The following is a 23,496-nucleotide window of genomic DNA, read 5'->3' as shown; positions in this document are numbered from 1 at the left end:
ACGTGAGGGCCGAGGGTTGTAGTTATTTAAATTATATGCGGGTGAAATCGCAATTGATAAAATAAATGTCTAAAATCACAATAAAATTTCCAAACGTCATGTACTTACATACGTTAAGTTACAATATTACCTTAGCCTATCTTGGATATTATACCAACGCACGTAATATTAATGGGAATTGACGTAATTACCTACGCTAGTGCTATAAAGGTCACCGCATCATCATTGGTTATGATTATGATTTATTACAAGGGGACAATGACGTTGATAAACAAAATATGTATGATTTGGAATTTACGCATATTGTGATGCAGCTGCAAACAATGTTGCAAAGATATCGAATAGAACCTATAAAGCAAGTCTTATTCCGTGTTTGTCTGTTTAATCTGGGCTCTTATTATAAATTGAACATCTGAAAAGAGCAACCGCTGAGTTTCTTGCTGGTTCTTCCCCGTAGGCAATGCCATTGCATTGCGAGACAGTGGTAAATTCTTTTGATGGTTAAAAAGCACTTGTAAATGTTTATTTGAATAAATAAAAAGCTTTCTTATTTTGATATCTTTTGAAACGATGTTGAAGGTGACCATATCCAATTCCGATTGGATTTCTGACTGGGTCCAAGTTGTAATGTGTATTGTTGACTTTTGAATGAATGAGTGATTGAAAACCATAAACTATCATTGACAAAAGTTAATGTCATTGTCAAAAAGTTGGTCGCCATTTTTGGAATTTAAACGTTTTTGTTTTTAAATGTTGGAGAAGGCTTTATAGTTTTATTGCTATACAATATTTATAATTAATTGAATATGAGGAGAACATACAGATCTAAAAAAGAAACAGGTGGTGGGCTGGATCCGCGAGATGCTGTGCTCGCAATGGATGAAAAGGCGTCTGCTTTTGACGCGTTCTATATACAAAATATTAAACAAACCAAGAGAGATTTGTCTGTTGGTGCCTCGATGTTCGCCGCTTCAAACAAAGTTCGTAAAAGAAAGTATGTGAAACGGCTGAAAGACCAGGAACCTATCATTAGAGGCACAAGAGAATCTATGTCAAAATCTGGATGCTTAACACCGGACAAGTCTATACATTTAAAAAGGGCGTTTGATCCCTTTGATCTGGTTCTGAACTCTTCGTCAACTAAAGAAGTATCTTCAAAACCAGTTAATAATGTCTTAAGTCCACTGCATACACGAGGGTGAGTTTATGAAAAAAGATGATGCCTGTGACTTCAGGCTTTTAAAAAATCCTGTGGAAACTAAATTTCTGAGACAAGCTATCACCATGCAAATTCCAGCCCAATTGATTCAGTTATTGTGGCATGAAAGAGTAGCAAACATCTAAACTTTCTCAGTTCAAATATTATTAGGATTAAGATATACAAAAATAAGATGTAACTCACTGACTGATTCATCAACAACCAGCCTAAACCCTTTCACCTAGAAAGCTGAAATTTTGCACAGAAGTTCCCTTTATAATGTAGAAGAGGAATAAGGCTATCAGGGCTCTATTGGTTTTAGTATAGCATGTAAATTAATATAAACGAGTTCTTAATTAATTAAAAGCAGTGATACATAGTGGTTAAGATGTTAGCGTCCTATTTGGTGGGTCCATGGTTCAATCCTGGGCATGCAGCTTAACTTTTTAAAGCTATGTGCATTTGAAGCAATTAAATATCTGTTAAGGTGACGAAAAGACTCCTCCTCTGTAGTGGGCCGATAATAGGTTGAGATGATGATGACTTGGCTTTATATGCACTATCATTATTATTGAAGGCAATGATAGCCTAGTAGTTAAGATGTCAGCTTTCTTTTTGGGAGGTCGGGGGTTTGATCCCGGGCATGCACCACTTAATTTTCAGATTTATGCTGGTTTTTAAATAAAAATTAAATAATCATTTACTTTAACAATGAAGGAAAACGTTGCAAGGAAACCTGCATGCCTGAGAGTTCTCAATGTTCTCAAAGGTGTGTGAAGTCTGCCAATTCGCATTGGGCCAGCATGGCAGACTATGCCCTAAATCCTTCTCACTCTGAGAGGAGACTCGTGCTCAGTAGTGGGCCGGTAATGGGTTGATCATGATGATGATCATTATTCTAATTCTCATGCAGTTTCATAAGTATATTTTAAGTGAATGACTATTTAAAGGAAAGGAAAAAGAGACAAGAAGGAGGCACCACGTAAGAAAAAAATTAACTACTTAAGCAGTGACAAGACAGGTAAGAGATTATAAATAAGGGGGCATTTTCAAAAGCCAATACTTCCAGTTATTGAAATTCTTAATATTTCTCATTGGGATGATAAAGTTTAATTTCTGTCTACAACCAATATTTTTACTGTAAAATGCCCAAAAATAAACTGCTTTTACCCAAAAAATAACATTGCAATGAATAAGTTCTAGTTATAAGGGCGTTTACATTTTATGTAAAATAAAAATAGTTGTATCATAGAAATATTGGTTTTAACTAGACACTCCTTAAAGTTTAAATTTAGGTAAGAAATTAGGTGCAAGAAAATATTCAGAAATTTTTATTTTGAAACATTTTTTGTAGATTCGGATAAAGAAAACTCAATTGATAGCAGCAAAAATGATAAAATGCAAAATCTATCTGATGTTCTCAGTCACAAATTAGAAATAGAAAAAGAGGAAAAGATAATTTCAAACAATATTGATGAATCCATTATTAATATTGTTACTGATTTGTCTCTGTTACATAAACTACAGAACTTAAACTCTATGAGCCCCTTATCATCTACAATGAAAGATAAATTGAGTTTTTCACCAGGTCAAAAATCTCCGATATGTAGTACACCATTTCATAAAAAATATAGAGGAAAATCTATTTACCTATTCTCACCTATATCTGCATATGTTGATGATAGTAAACATTATACTATAACTGAAAATCCCGAAGAAAGTAAACATAATGAAAACGAAGTGAATAGTGTTCCGAATGCCACAGTTCAATTTGCATCTCCTGATAAAAAAAGTGTGGATTATGATAAAATTAATTCTCCCATATTTCCATGTAGGAATGTTACTGATAAAAATAGGACAAAGGAAAGTATTAAAAACTATCACCCAATAACTAAAGAATTATCTTTACTTCAAACAAGTGAACAAGAACCATTCCTAGGATTTTCTATGAACAATGCATCAGGTGCTCATCAAAATATCAATTTAGAAGCAGTCTTAGAAATTAAAGAAAAGTCACTAGAAGACCTAAAACAAAGCCAGTACTTCACTATTACTAATGGTGAAAATCGAAATGGTATTGTGGACAACAAGAATAATCAATATTCAAGTCAAGAATATGATAATGACGCAAGTTCTAATCCAGACACTACACTAGAAAACCAATCAGTTGTAGCAAAGTCTTTGGAAAAGCTTCATAGTCCAAAATTGATTGGTAAAAACATTTATGGTGCAAAAATTAGTTTCAATATTGATAAAAGCGGGATAGAAATTAATTTAGCAGATCTAAATAATGAAACAGGACAAGGTTGTGTAAATGCAGAAACACCAAATCAAACACATTCAGAGGAAAATAGTGTTGATCAAGAACATAGCTTAAATGAAGAAAATACTTTGGAATCTAGTCAATTCAATTCTGTAAAAGGTAGTATTATAGTTAATAAAGAAGATAGTTTGAAAGAAGAAAATACTTCAGAACCAGGTCAAACATATTCAGAGAAATATAGCATTGACCCAAATGAACATAGTTTAAATGATGAAAACAATTTAGAACCAAGACAAACTTATTCAGATAAATATAGCATTGACACTAGTGAACATAGTTTAAATGATGAAAACAATTTAGAACCAAGACAAACTTATTCAGAGAAATATAACATTGACTCTAGTAAACTTAGTTTAAATGATGAAAACAATTTAGAACCAAGACAAACTTATTCAGAGAAATATAGCATTGACACAAGTGAACATAGTTTAAATGATGAAAACAATTTAGAACCAAGACAAACTTATTTAGAGAAATATAGCATTGACATAAGTGAACATAGTTTAAATGATGAAAACAATTTAGAACCAAGACAAACTTATTCAGAGAAATGTAGCATTGACACAAGTAAACATAGTTTAAATGATGAAAACGATTTAGAACCAAGACAAACTTATTCAGAGAAATATAGCATTGACACAAGTGAACATAGTTTAAATAGTGAAGATACTTTGGAACCAAGACAAACTTATTCAGAGGAAAATAGTATTACAGAAATAGAACATAACATTTCAGTTGAAGAAAGTACGTCAGAAGAAGAAATTGAACAAACTATTTCAGAACCATATCAAACACATTCGGGGGAAAATAATACTGCTGAAAGTGAACACAGTTTTAATGAAGAAGGTATTTCTAATAATAGTATAGCCACTGACTCTCTTTATGAATCTTGTTACAGTGAGAATGAAAAGTCTGACATTGAAGCAGATAATAAAGAATTATTAGTTGTAATTGAAGGACTGAATGACTCAGTTAAATATGATAAAGAGGCTACGCTGAGTGTGTCATCACAAAGCGATGAAAGTAATGACAAATCATGCTCTAGTGATGATAGCAGTAACAGATACACTAGTTTAGATGAACGCTACACATTTTCGAAAAGCACAAAATCAGCAAGCGATGAAGATGTTAAAAATGAGTTACAAGAAGATACTTTGATGAATATATCCAATAATGACCAGGATGTTGAGTGTGATGATGAAAATAATAAACATGACGATGACGTTTTTGTTAGCTTTGTAACAAGAAGGAGGAGACCTGAAATAACAAAAAAATCATTCATATTGTCTTTCGAGAACTCTCTAACTAGTACAAGTAGTAGCGATTTTAATAAGACTGTTCTTAGTAATAATAAACGTAGTATAGATAGTTTACAAGGAAATAATGATATCACTATAATTAATGATGCTCAAGAAAAAACTGACGGTGACTTAACAAATAAAAGTCAAACTTGTGATGAAATATTGTTATTACCAAACGAAAATACTATTATTGAAATGGAATCATCCCCCTTACCAAAAATAAAAAGAACAGGTGCAGTATCTAAAAGGAGTGCTGTTGTATCTAGAAACAGTTCCAAGTTATCAACAGATAATATCAATAGAGAATCTATTACTGAAATTAATGATTGTGCACCAAGAAACAGAAAATCTAAAAAGAGTTCTATTTTAACAAGAAAAAGTTCCAACTTATCAACAGATAATATCAATAGAGAATCTAATACTGAAAATAATGAGTGTGCACCAAGAAATAGAAAATCTAAAAGGAGTTCTATTTTAATAAGAAAAAGTTCCAAATTTTCAACAGATAAAACCAATAATGAATGTATTGATAAAGGATATAATGATACATCAAGAAATAGTTTTGTATCTGGGACTAGGAAAAGTTCTAGAACCTATAAAGAAAATGTTAATACAAAACCTCGGACTAAGGAAAACTTAGGACCACCAGAATGTGTCAATCTTTCACATAGCACAGCCAGTGATATGTCGGAGATAAAACAAGGTATAGTTCTGGAGCCAGGAAAGAGATGGGAAAGATCTCTCAGCATTTATCGAAGGGTGACCACGATAGGGGATCATTTGGATCAATCAATGTTGGATGATGAACAATTAACCAATAAAGGGAGGAAGTACCGCGAAAGTGTTATCAACACTATGGAAATGCAAGATATTTCAGGTGACTATTAAATTTCTAATTATTAATAAATAAATAAATTCTGTAGTAATATTATTATGCAAACAAGTCAAAAATTAAATTAACATAATAAGTTGTTAATTATTGAGATAAGAATGTTTTCGGAATGTCAAAACATCACTTTATATTTAAATATTTTTATACAAATCACTTTTCAATCATCAAAGATTAATGAATCTACCCTATATACCATTCAGAAAGTATTACATTTTTTATTCTACTACAAGTGGCTAACTTGACTGCAATTTTATCTGGTGGTAAGTGATGAGTGCAGTATAAGATGGAAGGGGGCTAGTCTAGTACAGTACGTGGCAGAAAGTAATGTACGTCAGCCTTTAGAATGACATTCAACACCATACCATACATACGCGGCATCATAACGAAACGTTAAATTCCTTGGCGGCTTGTCTTAGTCAGTGTGTTGGTGACTAGCCACGGCCGAAGCCTTCCACCAGAAAGATTGCCACACAAGATGCAATTTCATATTAAAAAAAACTCTTTAGTCAATAGGTAATCATAAAAAAAATTAATTTTCAAACCTATTTGACAACATCAATCAAAGTTTCAGTGTAATGTCAGGTTCTTATTTTTGCTTACGTTTTTTTGTAGTTTATAATATATTAATTTAACTTAAATATTAACTCATTCATTGCATTTCAGTGTCACTACACAATGAATCAGTTAAAAGCCGCAGAAGTACTTTGTTTTCTAAACCTAGCAGGTCAACTATTAAGATATTGAGGGTAAGTTATCTATTCTATAATGATCAACCCATCACCGGCCCACTAATAAGAACAGGTCTCCTCTTAAACTGAGAAAAGTATAGCTTTCAGCTTTTATTTTTCCCAGTTTAACCTTTACCTTTTTGAATTTTCCCGCTAACTCTTGTACTTTTAAAGCACTGTATTAAGTATTCATGATATAATGAGTAAATATTTTGAAAGAGCTCTTTGTTCCAGGAATCCAATGCTTCCAGAATTAGTTTATCATCCACTTCAGCATCTGAGGATTTAGGTAAGTTTTTTTTAAGTTATGTAACTATGTATTATATTGCTGAAATAAATTACAAAACTGAATATCTGAATTCTAAATCAATGAAGCTATTTATATATTTTAAGTTCTACCAATACAAACAAGGTATTGGTAGAAATTAAAATTTTACCTTGGCAGCCCCGATTTAACGACACGTCGTTCATGCCACAGATTATAAACTACGTCGTTCCCAATTTCGCAACGCAAAGGTTATGTCTGTGGCGCGCGGTCCGTTTTTTTTCATTCATTCGCGGAAGCGGACGCTGTCGTTAGTGTCGCACCTTTGTCCTTAATTTTTATTTTTTGTTAATAATATAGTTATTGCCGTACAATTAGGTACATTAAAGTGTTTTTAACTGCTGCTATTGTAAAAGCAATAGTAGGACAATTTTACATTGTGTAAAACCTTGTGATTGACTTTAACTGTTCGACTGCTATTCGTTATCCCTAACGGGATAATAGCTTGGGTTTCGCCTTTGTTCCAACAAAAGTGTCTAAAGCAGAGTGCATGCATCTTTCCCTGCAATACACAGGTTAGTTTTTGCCAAAAATAATGAAAATTCGGTGATCTCATTGAGTATTTTTTGCTTGCGTAGTGTTTCTACGTAATCGGATTACTCATAAAGGGGAAAGTTCGCATGGTCGTCATTCACTTCCTAGTACTATGTCATTATATGTACGCGGATGGTTTGTTTTCAGGATTTTTGTCTGAAGACTGTGATGATACGCTTGTCGAGCTATCGAAACTCTCGATTATCGACTCTGATCACGAGGTCACTGTGCTAGACAAGTTTAATGCGTCGAATCGCATTACAACAGCTCGGGATTACGTCCTGCGACGCTGCAACCAAACGGACGTTATACCGTTCGATGAATGCTACCCAGATACGTGAGTGATGATTTCTATATATTTACGCATTGTGTGCTTTTTTACTGTGTAATTTCGTAACAGTAAAAAAAATGGATGTCAGTGAAAACTGAAAAGCAAGATGGTGGATGAACACATGTTATTATTTTTCTTTGTTTTTTTTTATAATTCATGCATGGGAATTTTGAGTGCGTAACGATAGTAATTTCTTAATTCTGTTTCAAAGTTAGTCCTTGACTGCAATCTCACCTGGTGGTCAATGATGATGCAGTCTAAGATGGAAGTGAGCTAACTCTGAAGAGATGTTATTAAACCCATATCCCTTATTAGTTTATATGCTCCATCGTACTGGATTGTTAAACCACTTGGCAGCTCAGCTTTGCCAGTAGGGCAGTAACCAGCCACGGCCAACAAACCTGTACTGTTTGCACACTCAATCTAGAATATCGGCTCACTACTGTGCACACCTCACGTGCTGCCTCTCAGCCAAGTGTGTACAAGCTTGTTTGCCTTGCTCCTACTTAATACTTTATGCGCTGTGTGCACAAGAGTGAGACTATAGCTCACATACATTACAAAACCAGACCAGAGTAGGTTTAGAAATTATACATCTTCAAATTACTCCTGCCATGAATTGAACCCAGAACCTTCCGCTTCTAATACCACAGCGCTCACTACTGTGAGCCCTAATTAGACATTTAACTAATTATTTCTTTGAAATAATGTTGAAATGTGTGTCATACATTAAGTAATAGCCTATTATTTACATGGCTACCTTAAGTAATCATTATAATTAATGAGTAACAATATCCTTGGCCTGCTGTGGACGGAGGTTACTTGAGATTCAAGCTATTTAAAAATTGCAATGTAGCTGTTTCCAAAACAATATTGAGTAGACTATAGATTGAAACAGGTATTGTCCGTACAAAATGAGATCTCACTCGCCATTTCAACTCTGTGTCGACTATCATGTCAAAGTATGGTTCGCCTTTAAAATAAGGACTAAAATCGTAATTTTGACATGACAGTTGAGACATACAGAGATCTCATTTTATACACATTATAGGGTAATTTGGAGTGAACAACTTTAAACATTATTATAATTAGCCACAATAATTGTCATGAAATCTTGTGAATTAGTGCTAACTATTCTCTACATTTTTAGTTGAAATATTATGGCAGAGGAATGGTTTATATGAATTACTAGATGATGCCCAAGACTTCATCTGTGTGGATTTAGGCTTTTAAATATCCTGTGGGAAGTCTTTGATTTTCCGGGATAAAAAGTACACTATGTCCTTCCTCGGGAATCAAGCTATCTCTGTACCAAGTTTCGTTAAAATCGTTTGAATTGATGGGCCTTGAAAAGCTGACAGACAGACAGACATACTTTCGCATTTTTATATTAGTAGTGATTTGGCAACTATTCGACAATAACGAAGGGTGTAAAATAGAAGTTTGAAATTTGTATAGTCCACGCGGACGAAGTCGCGGGAACAAGCTAGTTCATTTATAAGATGCCATCCTGAACGACAGCAGGGCATGACAGGGTGGCATCATATTATAAATGAATGCATATTGTATGTTATCATTACTCCGCTGCCATCCCACTTCTGCTCTGTGTTATTACAAGGAGTTCTGGAATACCAAACCACATTTGTGTTCATAGTTTTATAGTCTGTTGTACGAAGCTCTGTTAAGTTAGTTAAGGCGGCTCGCAGTGTGCGCGTGGACGGCAACACGTAGCTCGTAGCTGGATACGCGGTGACAGTAGACGAGCCGTGCCGCTTGCAGGTTGATACAGTATCAGATACGTTACATGCTACACGGCTAGTGAGTACCGTGGTTTGGGGTCAAATCTATCAGAATCTATCTAAGTCAGAGTTAAAATGACAGTTGTATATCACTCACATAAATCTGTCTAGTTTTAACTCAATCTTAAGTCTGAGCAAAGTCAAAGTGCACTCTATAGATCTCATGCCCGAGTGTACTACGCAGAGTAAACAAGTATGTCTCACTTTGATCCTAAACCGTTGACTTTGCTCAGACTTAAGTTTGAGTTAAAACAAGACAGATTTATGTGAGAGATATACATCTGTCTCGTTTGAACTCTGTCTTAAGTCTAAGCAAAGTCAGAGTACGCTCTATAGATCTCATCGTAAGTATCACTGTGATCCTAAAACCTTCTCTCCTGTAAAGGGTTCTGAAGAACTGTCGCAAGATCGGCGAAGGCGTGTACGGGGAGGTGTTCCTGTGGCGCGCGGGCGACGGGCGAGCGCGCGTGCTGAAGATCGTGCCCATCGCGGGACACACCAAAGTCAATGGGGAGAACCAGAAGGACTACCACGAGGTCATATCGGAAATTGTGATTGCTATGTGAGTATTTTTAAACAGTACTACCAGGCGTGTGCAGTGGCACTACCACTTTAGCATAGTGATGCTAAAAAAAGAATGGGTTAATGTATAGTTTTCATCATCATCATCAACCAATAGACGTCCACTGCTGGACATAGGTCTCTTGTAGGGACTTCCACACGCCACGGTCTTGGGCCGCCTGGATCCAGCCGCTCCCTGCGACTGGTCTCATGTCGTCCGTCCACACACAACACTTCATACACTGCGTCTTCCGGTGTGAGGTCGCCATTCTAGCACCTTGGGACCCCAACGTCTATCGGTTGTACGAACTATGTATAGTTTTAGTGGTCTAAAAACCATCTTCGAATTATTGCCTTTCTAATGAAACCAGTCGTCGGGGTTAAAGTGATCTTTGTTGTGAGGTGAGGTTACTGACAATGTAGTAGCGAGTAGCAAATTAAATAAATAAAGTAGCAAATTCAGGGGTTATTGACTTCATTGCAATCTTACACATGTTTTAATAAAATGTAATATAATAATTGTGTTTAATTTAAAATTGTATCATTATATTATCGTTTAGAAACATTTGGGCAAATAATGACATTACATTTCATAATACCTATTGCTTGAGAAGTTTATTGCTCGTTCATTTCTTATCTGTGTCTGCCTATAACAACAGTTTATCTGTTGTTGATCGTACAAAGAAAGCTTTCGTAATGTTATGATTAGCCTCACTCACATGTTAAGATTAGTGAAACACTTTTATCGTTATAAAACTTATATATTTTTCTTTTTTTTTAATTTAATTTAAGAAACTGTATAGGTGAAACAGAGAACTTTTTTAAACTTAGTTCCACCATATTATTATACTAGCATAACCTAGTAGTAGGGGCAATGCACGCACAATAGACGGAAACGTTTAAGTGCGGAAACCAGCCCAGAGCGAAGAAGAAGAAGAAGAGCTAGTAGTAGTAGTAGTAGTAGTAGTACACGTGGACTACGTAAAGTTGAAACCCCTATTTCACCCACTTAGGGGTTGAATTTTTAAAAATCCTCTCTTAGCGGATGCTACTCTATGCCCCATACTCGCTCACTTATTGTCTACAAAGCATTGTTACAACAATAATACCATAAATTCAGCCAATCACAACAATTGCCACTGTCATAATGTTTGATATTGTTTTTCCGCAATCGACTAGCTGTATAAGTCCCGCAAAATGCTAATGCGCGTGGCCGCCATTTGCCGTCAGCACTAGATTGAAGTTTCGAGCTGACGGTATATTTTTACTTAAATATACGTCAAAATGACGTCATTTTGATGTTAATGAGACATGGACAATTTGCGGAACTTATACCCTATCTCATGAGCCGTCTCAATGAAACGGCATACATATAGTATCCATTTTAAATTAGTATAATAATTCAATTAATTAATTTTTATATTAAAGATCAATATTTTTTTCATTTGTTTCAGGGAATTGAGCGCCCTACGCGCTCCTATAATAGAGATTGAAAAACATTTAGATGAAGGGCAGGCTGTTGAAACTTTGGATTTACATTCTGTAGAGAATGCTACGGATGTTTTCAATGAGGTAAGTCTTAAATTAACTAGTGGTTTGCTTCAAATCAAAACCTAGAGTCCTATAACTTTGAGCCTCCTGTTTTATAGTTTCTAATTTGTCAACAGTCCAAGCCACAACAACATTAATTAAAAAAGAATATTTTTTTTCATAATAACTTCTATCAACACAAAAGTAAAGTTTTTGCAGAAAAAATTCAGGCAGGAGCGATACCTCTTTCACTCTTTGCAGGGAAAACGTAATAATTTTATTTTCATCTCTCTCGCTCGGAAATAATTGCTTATTGCTAATACTATCTTGTATACACATTTTTAGATTTTTTCTCACTTGATGTAAAATACCGTATTGTCGTCACAAGTTGACTAATCACTCGTGTCAGTCGTCACATTATCACATCCTCCCGCACAGTTCCACTACCGCAGGAATCTACTCAGTTATGCGTTATCACTACCCCTATTATAAATGCGAAAGTGTGTTTGTTGGTTTGTCCTTAAATCACGACGAAGCAACGGATCGACATGATTTTTTGCAAGGGTATAGTCAAAGACCAGGAGACAAGCTATGTCAATAAGCTACTTTTTATTCCGGAAAATTAAAGAGTTCCCACGGGTTTTTCAAAAACCTAGCGGACATCAACTAGTACTTATAATATTTGCTAAGCCATATTTTTGCAGGATTTACATGTTATTTGTGCTAAGTAGTAGACTTTTGATAGTCAATTTCCTGCTATTGTATTTATGTCATTAGGAATTCCTGACGGAATTTCATTGAATCGTCATTTGAGGATGTACAGCAAATGTAGATACTCTGCCAAGAAATCATTGATGTTGGCAACTGAATAGAATTTGAATGTAATTTTCGTATTCTTCTTCCTCATGGACAAACAAAGTCATCCCTTCATAATAATTGCAGTAAGAGTATTTCCTTATAAATAAATTTTCGTTTATATTCGAAACATGTACCTACTTGTCTGCATAGATTTTAGAGATCCGTACCCGAAGGGTGCCAACGGGACCCTATTACTAAGCCTCCGCGGTCTGTCCGTCAATCCGTCTGTATTTGTAGCTGATAGTTTGAGCCATTTAATACAAGAAATAAAACAAACTTAATTTAAGTGCAAAAGTGTTGTGTAGAAGATGTTACGATTAGATTAAATAAGCAATGCTTATTAAATATTAAAAAGATAAAAACCTGTTTTGCATGTATGCAACCATGTCGTTAAAATTCCTTCAAATTAGTGAATCATACAATTCTAAGTCTGTTCATTGTCCGTGTAATAATCTAAAATATACATATAAAAGGAAAAAGCGACTGACTGACTGATCTATCAACGCACAGCTTAAACTACTGGACGGATCGGGCTGAAATTTGGCATGCAGAATAGTTATTATGACATAGGCATCCGCTAAGAAAGGATTTTTAAAAATTCAACCCCTAAGGAGGTGAAATAGGGTTTTGAAATTTATGTAGTCCACGATGACGAAGTCGCGACAATAAGCTAGCTAGCTAGCTAGCTTACATTATAATTCGAAGGAAAATTTCGCGTATTTTCTGTTATCTTTCCAATAATTTGATATCTATTTGGGAAGTTACTGTTATCTATATATTTACGTAATAATTATATTCACTAAGCACCACGGCTTCGCTTGGGTATAATTTCGAAAATCCTTTCTTAGATACTTTTGCATACAAGAAATCTTATTTATGTTACTACTTCACGCTACGACTGAACCGATTTGGCTGAAATTTAGAATGGAGATAGCTTAAATCCTGAATTAACACGCTAATTTTTATCACAGAAAATAAAAGAGTAGGGATTTTTAAAAAACTTTTGTTTTTTTTTGAATTGTCACGCGAACAAAGGACAAAGTTGTAGTCATCATGTAGTGGGGTAATATTTCTGAGGTCGATTCTTGCATTCATCATTATTACAACCAACAACATATTATAGTTGCAACAATGCATTGTAGCCAATAGTGTCATTGTACCGCCATCGAGCGGGGGTCCAAATTATTCGGTTATTTAATACAAAAGGCTATTTTAATTCAACACAATAAACTCTCGACCAAAAGATATACTTTTTATAATAATTACTCACTACGAGCAACGCGACACTTAGAAAGTAGGACGGTAAAAATTACCAAATTACGCAACCCTCGATGTCACTTTCAATTTATATGCTTTTGACCTGTTGGTCCAATAATTTGGTTTAAGGTAGGTATCATTGTACATAACATAACGCCTTCCTCTTGAAGCGTTTTTTAAATAGTTTACAGTAAAAAATTAATATTAATAACCTACTATCCTGTATTCTTACTCTCTGTAATTTTGTTAACAATAAAGTTGTTTTAAATTCAAAGTCAAATATTTTATTCAAAAAAGGTAATAAATTACCCTTTTTGATGGTCGGTTGTTGGATTTGTAAGATTTTTCACATTTCACAATTTTCAAACGGGTTCCAAACGCGCCCAGGTCTGAGAAGGATATAATATAAATTATTATAAGGAAGAATATAATTATTATAGGTATTAAAAATTAATTATTGTTATAAAAAGATGGTTTTTATCTCATCGCAATAAATTGAAGCTTGCAATATTGGAGTCTACAGATAAGGTGCGATTGGTGTGACCCATTTTTGTTATCAAAAACATACAATATAGTAACTGATCAATAGTTAATGACAAGCTTGTACTTTTAATGGATTTTTATATGTATGTACTAAATTCAAAATAAATTCCATAATATGAATCATTTGGTTGTTCAGTAGACGAATTGCGGGCGACCGGGAGTGGTAGTCTATGGGCCGCCCGAGCGCAAATTTTATGCGCGCTTTTTATAAATATTTGTATTTAAAATTCTATATGCTCTGTTACCATAAAATAATCCCGTAATCCCTTAGTTTGTTAAACGTTGAACGTAAATACGAAATTTTATTGAAATTGGTTTTATATCAATCGAATAAAACTGGTTTTTCTCCTAATAGTCGTGTAAAACATGCGTATTTTGGCGTAACTTCGCGATTTTTTGTATCGACCCAAATTGTGCCAATCGTGTTTTGGCTCACGTAATTCACTAAAGAATATTATTAATTTTTATAATATTAAAAATAAATAAACAAATGTTTAGTTTTTGAGGCCAAGACTTCATTCTTTGAACATCCGAAATGTGTCTGAACACCGCATTTGGGACGCATATCGCCTTAAACTAATATGTCAGTTTAAAAAATGTCTTTTATGTATGCAGCCATTCACTGATATAGAAAGTTTTCTTTTGTGTTTTCGTCTTCTATATCTTGGCGCATCGTTCATCCGATTAAGTGAAACTTTGTACAGTTGTTGTTGCCACTTGTGTGAAATACCATTGATGTACAATATGTGGTGTCGAATCCAAATAAAATCTGTACGATTGTACTTACATATTGCTGGGGCATACAATCTAAATATATAAAAGGAAAAGGTGACTGACTGATCTACCAACGCACAGCTCAAACTACTGGATGGATCGGGCTGAAATTCGGCATGCAGATAGCTATTATGACGTAGGCATCCGCTAAGAAAGGATTTTTGAAAATTCAACCCCTAAGAGAGTGAAATAGGGGTTTGAAATTTGTACTGGACTACCACGCGGACGAAGTCGCAAGCATAAGCTAGTTGTAAATATGTTGCTTAAGGCACAGTTAACATATACATAATACATGGTAATAAAATAATATGCATATCACCTACGTATTCGTTTCAACGTATATTACGATATTTCCTATACCATAGCATCGATGACGCATATAAACGTGCGATACAGGAATTAGTATGACTTATGAGTCATATAAAACGTGTTATTTTGTTATCTTTTGTTCTGCCTAATCTCTATTACTATTATATTATAGGCTTACGAATGATATTAGCATTTAGCATTGGATTTTTTGTACTTATTAATTAATTTCCTTTTATACATACTAGCTGATACCCGCGACCTCGTCCACGTGGAATTAGGTTTTTAAAAATGTCATGGGAACTCTTTGATTTTCCGGGATAAAAAGTAGCCTATGAAATGAGATCTGTAGGAGAACTAGAGTAACCGACATAGCTCAACGGGCTGCGAAGCTGAAGTGGCAATGGCAGGGCACAAGTTCGTAAAACCGATAGACGTTGGGGTCTCAAGGTGCTGGAATGGCGACCTCGCACGCAGACGCAGCGTTGGAAGACCCCCCACTAGATGGACAGACATCAGACTAGTCGCAGGGAGCCGCTGGATTCAGGAGGAGCAAGATCGTGGCGTGTGAAAGTCCCTACAAGAGATAGTTTATGTCCAGAAGTGGACGTCTATCGGTTGATGATGATGATGATGAATTATAATTATTACCGTGATTGATACATTGTTATATCTTTTTGTTGAAAGCAAAGTGAGATTTTAAATCAATATTCAGCGAGACAATTGATAAATATACAAAGCTAATACTAACACAAGTAAAGATAAGAACAAATAAATAAACAAGTAAATAATTGAAGTCACTTTGCGTCGTAGACAGTCTGGCTGTCTGGGGGTGTTGTCTCTTTAGATGTGAATGACTGCTTAGATAAATAAATATATTATTGTTAAATGTAAAATCTTGATTTATTTTATTAGGAGAACCAACAGCTTACATTAATCTATTATAATCTTAAACTTAAGTAACTACAAGCTAATAAAAGGTTCTCGCAATTAGAAACTAAATTAAAAGTAAAATGAACACAGTGGGGCCGATTCTCTAGTACACAATCGCTAAACTAAACTAAATTAACAGGTCTAAATCTAGTGCTTTCCTTTTCCGCAAGCAACATTATGAAAGGGATAGCAATAGATTTAGATGTGATATTTTAGTTTAGTGATTGTGTACAAAGGAATTAGCCACAATGGGGCCGATTCTCTAGTACACAATCTCTAAACTAAACTAAATTAACAGGTCTAAATCTAGTGCTTTCCTTTTCCGCAAGCAACATTATGAAAGGGATAGCAATAGATTTAGACGTGATATTTTAGTTTAGTTTAGAGATTGTGTACAAAGGAATTAACCACATTGTGGCTAATTCCTTTGTACACAATCTCTAAACTAAACTAAAATATCACGTCTAAATCTATTGCTATCCCTTTCATAATGTTGCTTGCGGAAAAGGAAAGCACTAGATTTAGACCTGTTAATTTAGTTTAGTTTAGAGATTGTGTACTAGAGAATCGGCCCCATTGACAGACTATAACTAGATATAATTATTACGTTATGCTAGCAAATAAATTTATTAAACTTTGGCGCACGCTATTCACATTGCCATAAAATAAGTCTATGCTGGATTCGTCATAAATTGAGTTTAAATTGCGAGAAGCGCGAGCAATGAAGGAATTTGATCTGATGATAGTTCTAGACGAATTTTTTTTTGTCTGGATGCACGTACACACATACACGTGAGGGTACAAATAATTTATGCTTCATAAGTAATTCAGGGCAATCTATTGACCCCCTCGCTATGTTAAGTAGGAAACAAATATCAGCTGTTTCTACGAATATGAAGAGGCACAAGATGTAAATCAGAACAGGCTTTTTCATAAGAAGTTTTAGGAAGGTGAAATTTATATTTTAAAAACCGAATAAATTTACGTTGAATATTTTCAATTTTGTTGATATAAACTTGATAACCAGTGTTCCATATTTGACAGGCATATTCTAGGTTACTACGGACCAACGAACAGTATAGGACTTTAATGGTTTTAATTTTTTTGAAAGGTTATAGGTTTTCTTGACAGACGCGACAGACACACAGGCAACGAAGTGATCCTATAAGGGTGTCCTTTTTCCTTTACGATACGGAACCCTAAGTAGTAATTTAATTGAAGGTAAAACACTATCATAAAAAAAATTATAAATCTCATACTGCTGTTTGAGTTTTTTGAGAATTCGGCATGTGATAATACATAGTAAATTTTTCCTTAATTCCAGGTTCTAGCAGTACGCTGTGTCTACGGTAGCTACCCGTCCCGCTTGCTGGATTTGTGGGAGTTGTATGACGAGTGCAAAGGCTCGGAGAACGACAACCCGGCCATACTGCCCGTGGATCAGCAGTTCATGGTGCTGGAGCTATCCAACGCAGGCCAGGATCTGGAGAGCTACCAGTTTCACAACGCTGAGCAAGCTTACGCGCTCTTTAACCAGGTATGTAGGCGCTAAAACCATAAGTACAGTACGCGGCAGAAAATAATGTACATCAACCTTTAGAAAGATACAGCGGTTTTGTAGACCATTCTCTCTGTCGTTGAAACCGACACTCATATAGGTATGAGTGACACTCCTTTCACACGGCAGTCTAGATTTGGAGGATCGCCTTTTTACTGTATCCTGCAAAACTGGACGCTATATTCACAGTTCAGTTTTGCAGGATCCAGTAAAAAGCTGGTCCCGCAAAACTGGACTGCCGTGTGAACACGGTTGCATCCTGATGCATCGTGGCGGGCGCGGGGCGGGGGCTGCCACCACTCCACTAGCCCGCAAAAAACAGTGTCCAGCAAAAAACTGCACGCAGGAAGCCACGTGAAGACTGCTATTGAAATATATGTGTATTGAAAAACGCTTTTTACTGGACTACAGATCCAGTTTCTAATGACAAAACCGAATGGCTCAATTCGACCGGATCGGATTTTTTTGGACAAAAATGACGATTGTAATCATTGTAAATTTTTCTAATAAATATCAAATGAAATGAAGTGAGCTTGCCGTGTAGCTTTTTTTAGCCTAAAATGCCAATATTTTTTTTTCTATTTTTTTTTTGTGTGTGTTTTCACAATGTTTTCTAAGTTTCGTGATTTTCTGTTGTTTTTCTTATTTTTGTTTCTAATTTGTTTTTATTTCAGCACATTGACTGCATGATTGATTGACAGTTTGTAGCCAGCTTCGTAGGGTAAGTGGATTTCTAGTGTCAAGTTGCAACTCTTGACTAGATTTTCACTTATCCTTCGCGGCTGTCCGGCCCTGCTTTCAGTGTTCGAGTGTGTTTTGTTTTTTGTTTATGAGGCACGTTATACATTTTTATGTCATTTTGTGTGTATTTTTCGTTTTATTTCTTTAACCTTCAAAATTTTGGTCTTCTCTATTTTGGCATTTTCTTATACCATAGTTTTGGTCATTTTAAAATAAATCGGAAATGGGATAAGTTTTTGAGTTAATTCAATACTGGGTAAAGCTAGAGTTATATCAATGAAGATTGACAACTAAAATATCTATCTAAAGGCAATAACATAACTTGTAATATATGACCGACTCGACATTACAGCACGCTTGTTTGTATAGTCCGTACAAAATGAGAACTCACGCGCCATTTTAGCTCTGACACAGTCACTGTCATGTCAAAAGTACGATTCACCTTTATAATAAGGACTGAAATCGTACTTTTTATATAAGAGAACTTACACCTTACACGATTAAATTGTACTTATCAAAGAATTTTTTAAGCCGCGTGGTTGTGTGTTTCCACCCTAATTTAACTATGTGAAATTCCCTCACAATTTATGTGTTATTTAGTGTAGTATTTTATTTTCATAATATAATTGTTTGGCAGGTGGCATTCGGTCTCGCAGTAGCCGAGGAGGCGTTCCAGTTTGAGCATCGCGATCTTCACTGGGGAAACGTGCTCATAGCACCTACTGATCAGAAGGTAATATCCATACTATCCATCCTGATATAAAATTTGCGTAAGTGTGTTGTCCAAATTTGGTACAGAGACAGCGCGTGTAGACCTTCCTTATTTTATAAAGATCAGTTTCTCTGCGTATTGTCCTCGACACTGGGAGGAACTTTTGTTTGGATGTTTGTTTGGATCATGGTGTTTTTGGGAGATAGAGGTAAAAGTTGGGGACAAAATACAGAGAAACTTTCAGCTTTTATAAAATAAGGAAGGTCTGACACGCTCTAGCTCTTAGGCCATAAGGACATAGGCAACTTTCAGGTCTACAAGGACAAAGTTCAAGAGCATCATCTACTTAGTACAGAGATATCTTGGAGATGGAGATGACTATTTTTTATTACGGAAAATCAAGTAGCTGTTTCTGTTGTTTAAAAAAAAAATTGTTGTTCCAGTACGCGACGTTCGTGCTCCGCGGGCGCACGCACCGCGTGGCCCGGCGCGGGGTGGCGGCCACCATCATCGACTACTCTCTCTCGCGTCTGTCGTTACGTCTGCCGTCCGACACCGCGGCGCTCTACAACGACCTCGCCGCCGACGACGGCCTGTTCGACGCCGTGGGCGACTACCAGTTCCAGGTGTACCGCCTCATGAGGGACAAGCTCGGGTGAGTGTATACACCGCCGACACCGCGGCTCTCTACAACGACCTCGCCGCCGACGACGGCCTGTTCGACGCCGTGGGCGACTACCAGTTCCAGGTGTACCGCCTCATGAGGGACAAGCTCGGGTGAGTGTATACACCGCCGACACCGCGGCGCTCTACAACGACCTCGCCGCCGACGACGGCCTGTTCGACGCCGTGGGCGACTACCAGTTCCAGGTGTACCGCCTCATGAGGGACAAGCTCGGGTGAGTGTATACACCGCCGACACCGCGGCTCTCTACAACGACCTCGCCGCCGACGACGGCCTGTTCGACGCCGTGGGCGACTACCAGTTCCAGGTGTACCGCCTCATGAGGGACAAGCTCGGGTGAGTGTATACACCGCCGACACCGCGGCGCTCTACAACGACCTCGCCGCCGACGACGGCCTGTTCGACGCCGTGGGCGACTACCAGTTCCAGGTGTACCGCCTCATGAGGGACAAGCTCGGGTGAGTGTATACACCGCCGACACCGCGGCGCTCTACAACGACCTCGCCGCCGACGACGGCCTGTTCGACGCCGTGGGCGACTACCAGTTCCAGGTGTACCGCCTCATGAGGGACAAGCTCGGGTGAGTGTATACACCGCCGACACCGCGGCGCTCTACAACGACCTCGCCGCCGACGACGGCCTGTTCGACGCCGTGGGCGACTACCAGTTCCAGGTGTACCGCCTCATGAGGGACAAGCTCGGGTGAGTGTATACACCGCCGACACCGCGGCGCTCTACAACGACCTCGCCGCCGACGACGGCCTGTTCGACGCCGTGGGCGACTACCAGTTCCAGGTGTACCGCCTCATGAGGGACAAGCTCGGGTGAGTGTATACACCGCCGACACCGCGGCGCTCTACAACGACCTCGCCGCCGACGACGGCCTGTTCGACGCCGTGGGCGACTACCAGTTCCAGGTGTACCGCCTCATGAGGGACAAGCTCGGGTGAGTGTATACACCGCCGACACCGCGGCGCTCTACAACGACCTCGCCGCCGACGACGGCCTGTTCGACGCCGTGGGCGACTACCAGTTCCAGGTGTACCGCCTCATGAGGGACAAGCTCGGGTGAGTGTATACACCGCCGACACCGCGGCGCTCTACAACGACCTCGCCGCCGACGACGGCCTGTTCGACGCCGTGGGCGACTACCAGTTCCAGGTGTACCGCCTCATGAGGGACAAGCTCGGGTGAGTGTATACACCGCCGACACCGCGGCGCTCTACAACGACCTCGCCGCCGACGACGGCCTGTTCGACGCCGTGGGCGACTACCAGTTCCAGGTGTACCGCCTCATGAGGGACAAGCTCGGGTGAGTGTATACACCGCCGACACCGCGGCGCTCTACAACGACCTCGCCGCCGACGACGGCCTGTTCGACGCCGTGGGCGACTACCAGTTCCAGGTGTACCGCCTCATGAGGGACAAGCTCGGGTGAGTGTATACACCGCCGACACCGCGGCTCTCTACAACGACCTCGCCGCCGACGACGGCCTGTTCGACGCCGTGGGCGACTACCAGTTCCAGGTGTACCGCCTCATGAGGGACAAGCTCGGGTGAGTGTATACACCGCCGACACCGCGGCGCTCTACAACGACCTCGCCGCCGACGACGGCCTGTTCGACGCCGTGGGCGACTACCAGTTCCAGGTGTACCGCCTCATGAGGGACAAGCTCGGGTGAGTGTATACACCGCCGACACCGCGGCGCTCTACAACGACCTCGCCGCCGACGACGGCCTGTTCGACGCCGTGGGCGACTACCAGTTCCAGGTGTACCGCCTCATGAGGGACAAGCTCGGGTGAGTGTATACACCGCCGACACCGCGGCGCTCTACAACGACCTCGCCGCCGACGACGGCCTGTTCGACGCCGTGGGCGACTACCAGTTCCAGGTGTACCGCCTCATGAGGGACAAGCTCGGGTGAGTGTATACACCGCCGACACCGCGGCGCTCTACAACGACCTCGCCGCCGACGACGGCCTGTTCGACGCCGTGGGCGACTACCAGTTCCAGGTGTACCGCCTCATGAGGGACAAGCTCGGGTGAGTGTATACACCGCCGACACCGCGGCGCTCTACAACGACCTCGCCGCCGACGACGGCCTGTTCGACGCCGTGGGCGACTACCAGTTCCAGGTGTACCGCCTCATGAGGGACAAGCTCGGGTGAGTGTATACACCGCCGACACCGCGGCGCTCTACAACGACCTCGCCGCCGACGACGGCCTGTTCGACGCCGTGGGCGACTACCAGTTCGTTCCTTCGAAATGTCGTCAAATCTAGCGACTAAATCGCCAAAATAGCCACAAGCCAAGGGCAACGTGCGGATTTCCCGACATGGTTTAAAAGTCTAATCCAGAGCCGTGAAAAGATCGAAACTGTATTGTAATGGAAAAAACTATTTTATTGCGCAAATTGGATAATTTTAGTCAAAGCGCAAATTTTAATGCCCCCAAGTGTGGTATTGCAGAGATTCGACGAAACCGTCGTGATCACCTAGCAGCTAGGTGATTCGCTAACACAGAATGATAGCCACCGAGGTTGGTTGGTTCTACATTGCTGCTTCACTGGGTGGTAGTAAAATATTTTTTCGTAGAAAACCTTCAACGGATTAAAAAATGAGCTCTGTGGCTATAGACACTGAGTTAGAGAATCACCCCACGACAGCAATCGTGCGGTATGTGCGGGGCGAAAGAGCGGTCCAAACTGGCTTATGTAGTTTAGGTACCTATATTGAAAGGTTATCGTCGTCATTAATTTTAAGGACGTCGGACTACTGTGTCCTTATACTGTGAGAATCAGTACCCTTATTATAAATGCGAAAGTGTGTTTGTTTGTCCTTCAATCACGTCGCAACGGATTGACGTGATTTTTTGCATGGGTATAGATAAAGACCTGCAGAGTGACATAGGCTACTTTTTATCCCGGAAAATAAAAGAGTTCCCACGGGATTTTTAAAAAAACCTAATTCCACGCGAACGAAGTCGCGGGCATCAGCTAGTGGTGTAATAAAAGCCATATTACAAGAAAAAGTATTAAGAGTAACTATTGTAATCATTTCAGTGAAACTAATGTAATTTTACTTGTTACAGTAATGATTGGAAGAATTTCGAGCCCTACACGAACATACTGTGGCTGCACTACACTGTGGATAAGATGATAACGGCCCTCCGCTACACCAGAACTAACACGAAGATACACAAACACTACATAGCCAAGCTGAAGGAGATCAAGAATCGAATCCTGGACTACGGTAGCGCCGTCCAATACGTACTCACTGACAACGAACTATAAGGAACAAATTAAAAACTATGCTAGATTAACAAAAACGTTTAAGTATTTCAAGTATAATATTTCAATATGGTCGACTATACTGTTAGCATTGCATGTGATTGTTATAAAACTAGTGACGCATTACTCGTGAATTATTATTATGATCATGATGTAAATAGGAATGTTTGCTTTGATAAATTTGTTGAAGTTCTAGCCGAAGGTATTTACAATATTGTTGTCGCTATAAACCGGTATCCGTATAGAGAGGCCTTCTTAGTTAAGGCAGTGCCTTTCAGGTTAAATAAATTCATATACTATACTTTGTTGTTTCATT

General features: G+C 38.6%; 1 protein-coding gene across 1 annotated transcript; it reads left to right on the top strand.

Moving 5' to 3' along the window:
• The first annotated feature begins 723 nt into the window (after positions 1 to 723).
• Positions 724 to 23,481, top strand: Haspin (haspin). The gene is made up of 12 exons (XM_069501691.1): positions 724 to 1,198; positions 2,149 to 2,219; positions 2,553 to 5,699; positions 6,378 to 6,460; positions 6,677 to 6,731; positions 7,449 to 7,638; positions 9,817 to 9,993; positions 11,447 to 11,564; positions 17,518 to 17,730; positions 19,130 to 19,225; positions 19,648 to 19,859; positions 22,982 to 23,481. The coding sequence occupies exons 1-12, from the start codon at positions 807 to 809 to the stop codon at positions 23,181 to 23,183; spliced, it is 4,956 nt and encodes a 1,651-aa protein (XP_069357792.1). The 5' UTR covers positions 724 to 806; the 3' UTR covers positions 23,184 to 23,481.
• Positions 23,482 to 23,496: the final 15 nt, after the last annotated feature.

Source organism: Maniola hyperantus, chromosome 11 (assembly GCF_902806685.2).
Source record: "Maniola hyperantus chromosome 11, iAphHyp1.2, whole genome shotgun sequence".
In the NCBI taxonomy this organism is placed as follows: domain Eukaryota; kingdom Metazoa; phylum Arthropoda; class Insecta; order Lepidoptera; family Nymphalidae; genus Maniola; species Maniola hyperantus.
This window is presented reverse-complemented; position numbering and strand designations above follow the sequence as displayed.

Bases quoted from the DNA above. Each gene is read 5' to 3' on its own strand.
- Haspin (XM_069501691.1), top strand. From the start codon at position 807: ATGAGGAGAACATACAGATCTAAAAAAGAAACAGGTGGTGGGCTGGAT. The intron at 9,994-11,446 runs GTGAGTATTTTT...CATTTGTTTCAG, and splicing joins TCGGAAATTGTGATTGCTAT to GGAATTGAGCGCCCTACGCG. The intron at 19,226-19,647 runs GTAATATCCATA...TTGTTGTTCCAG, and splicing joins TAGCACCTACTGATCAGAAG to TACGCGACGTTCGTGCTCCG.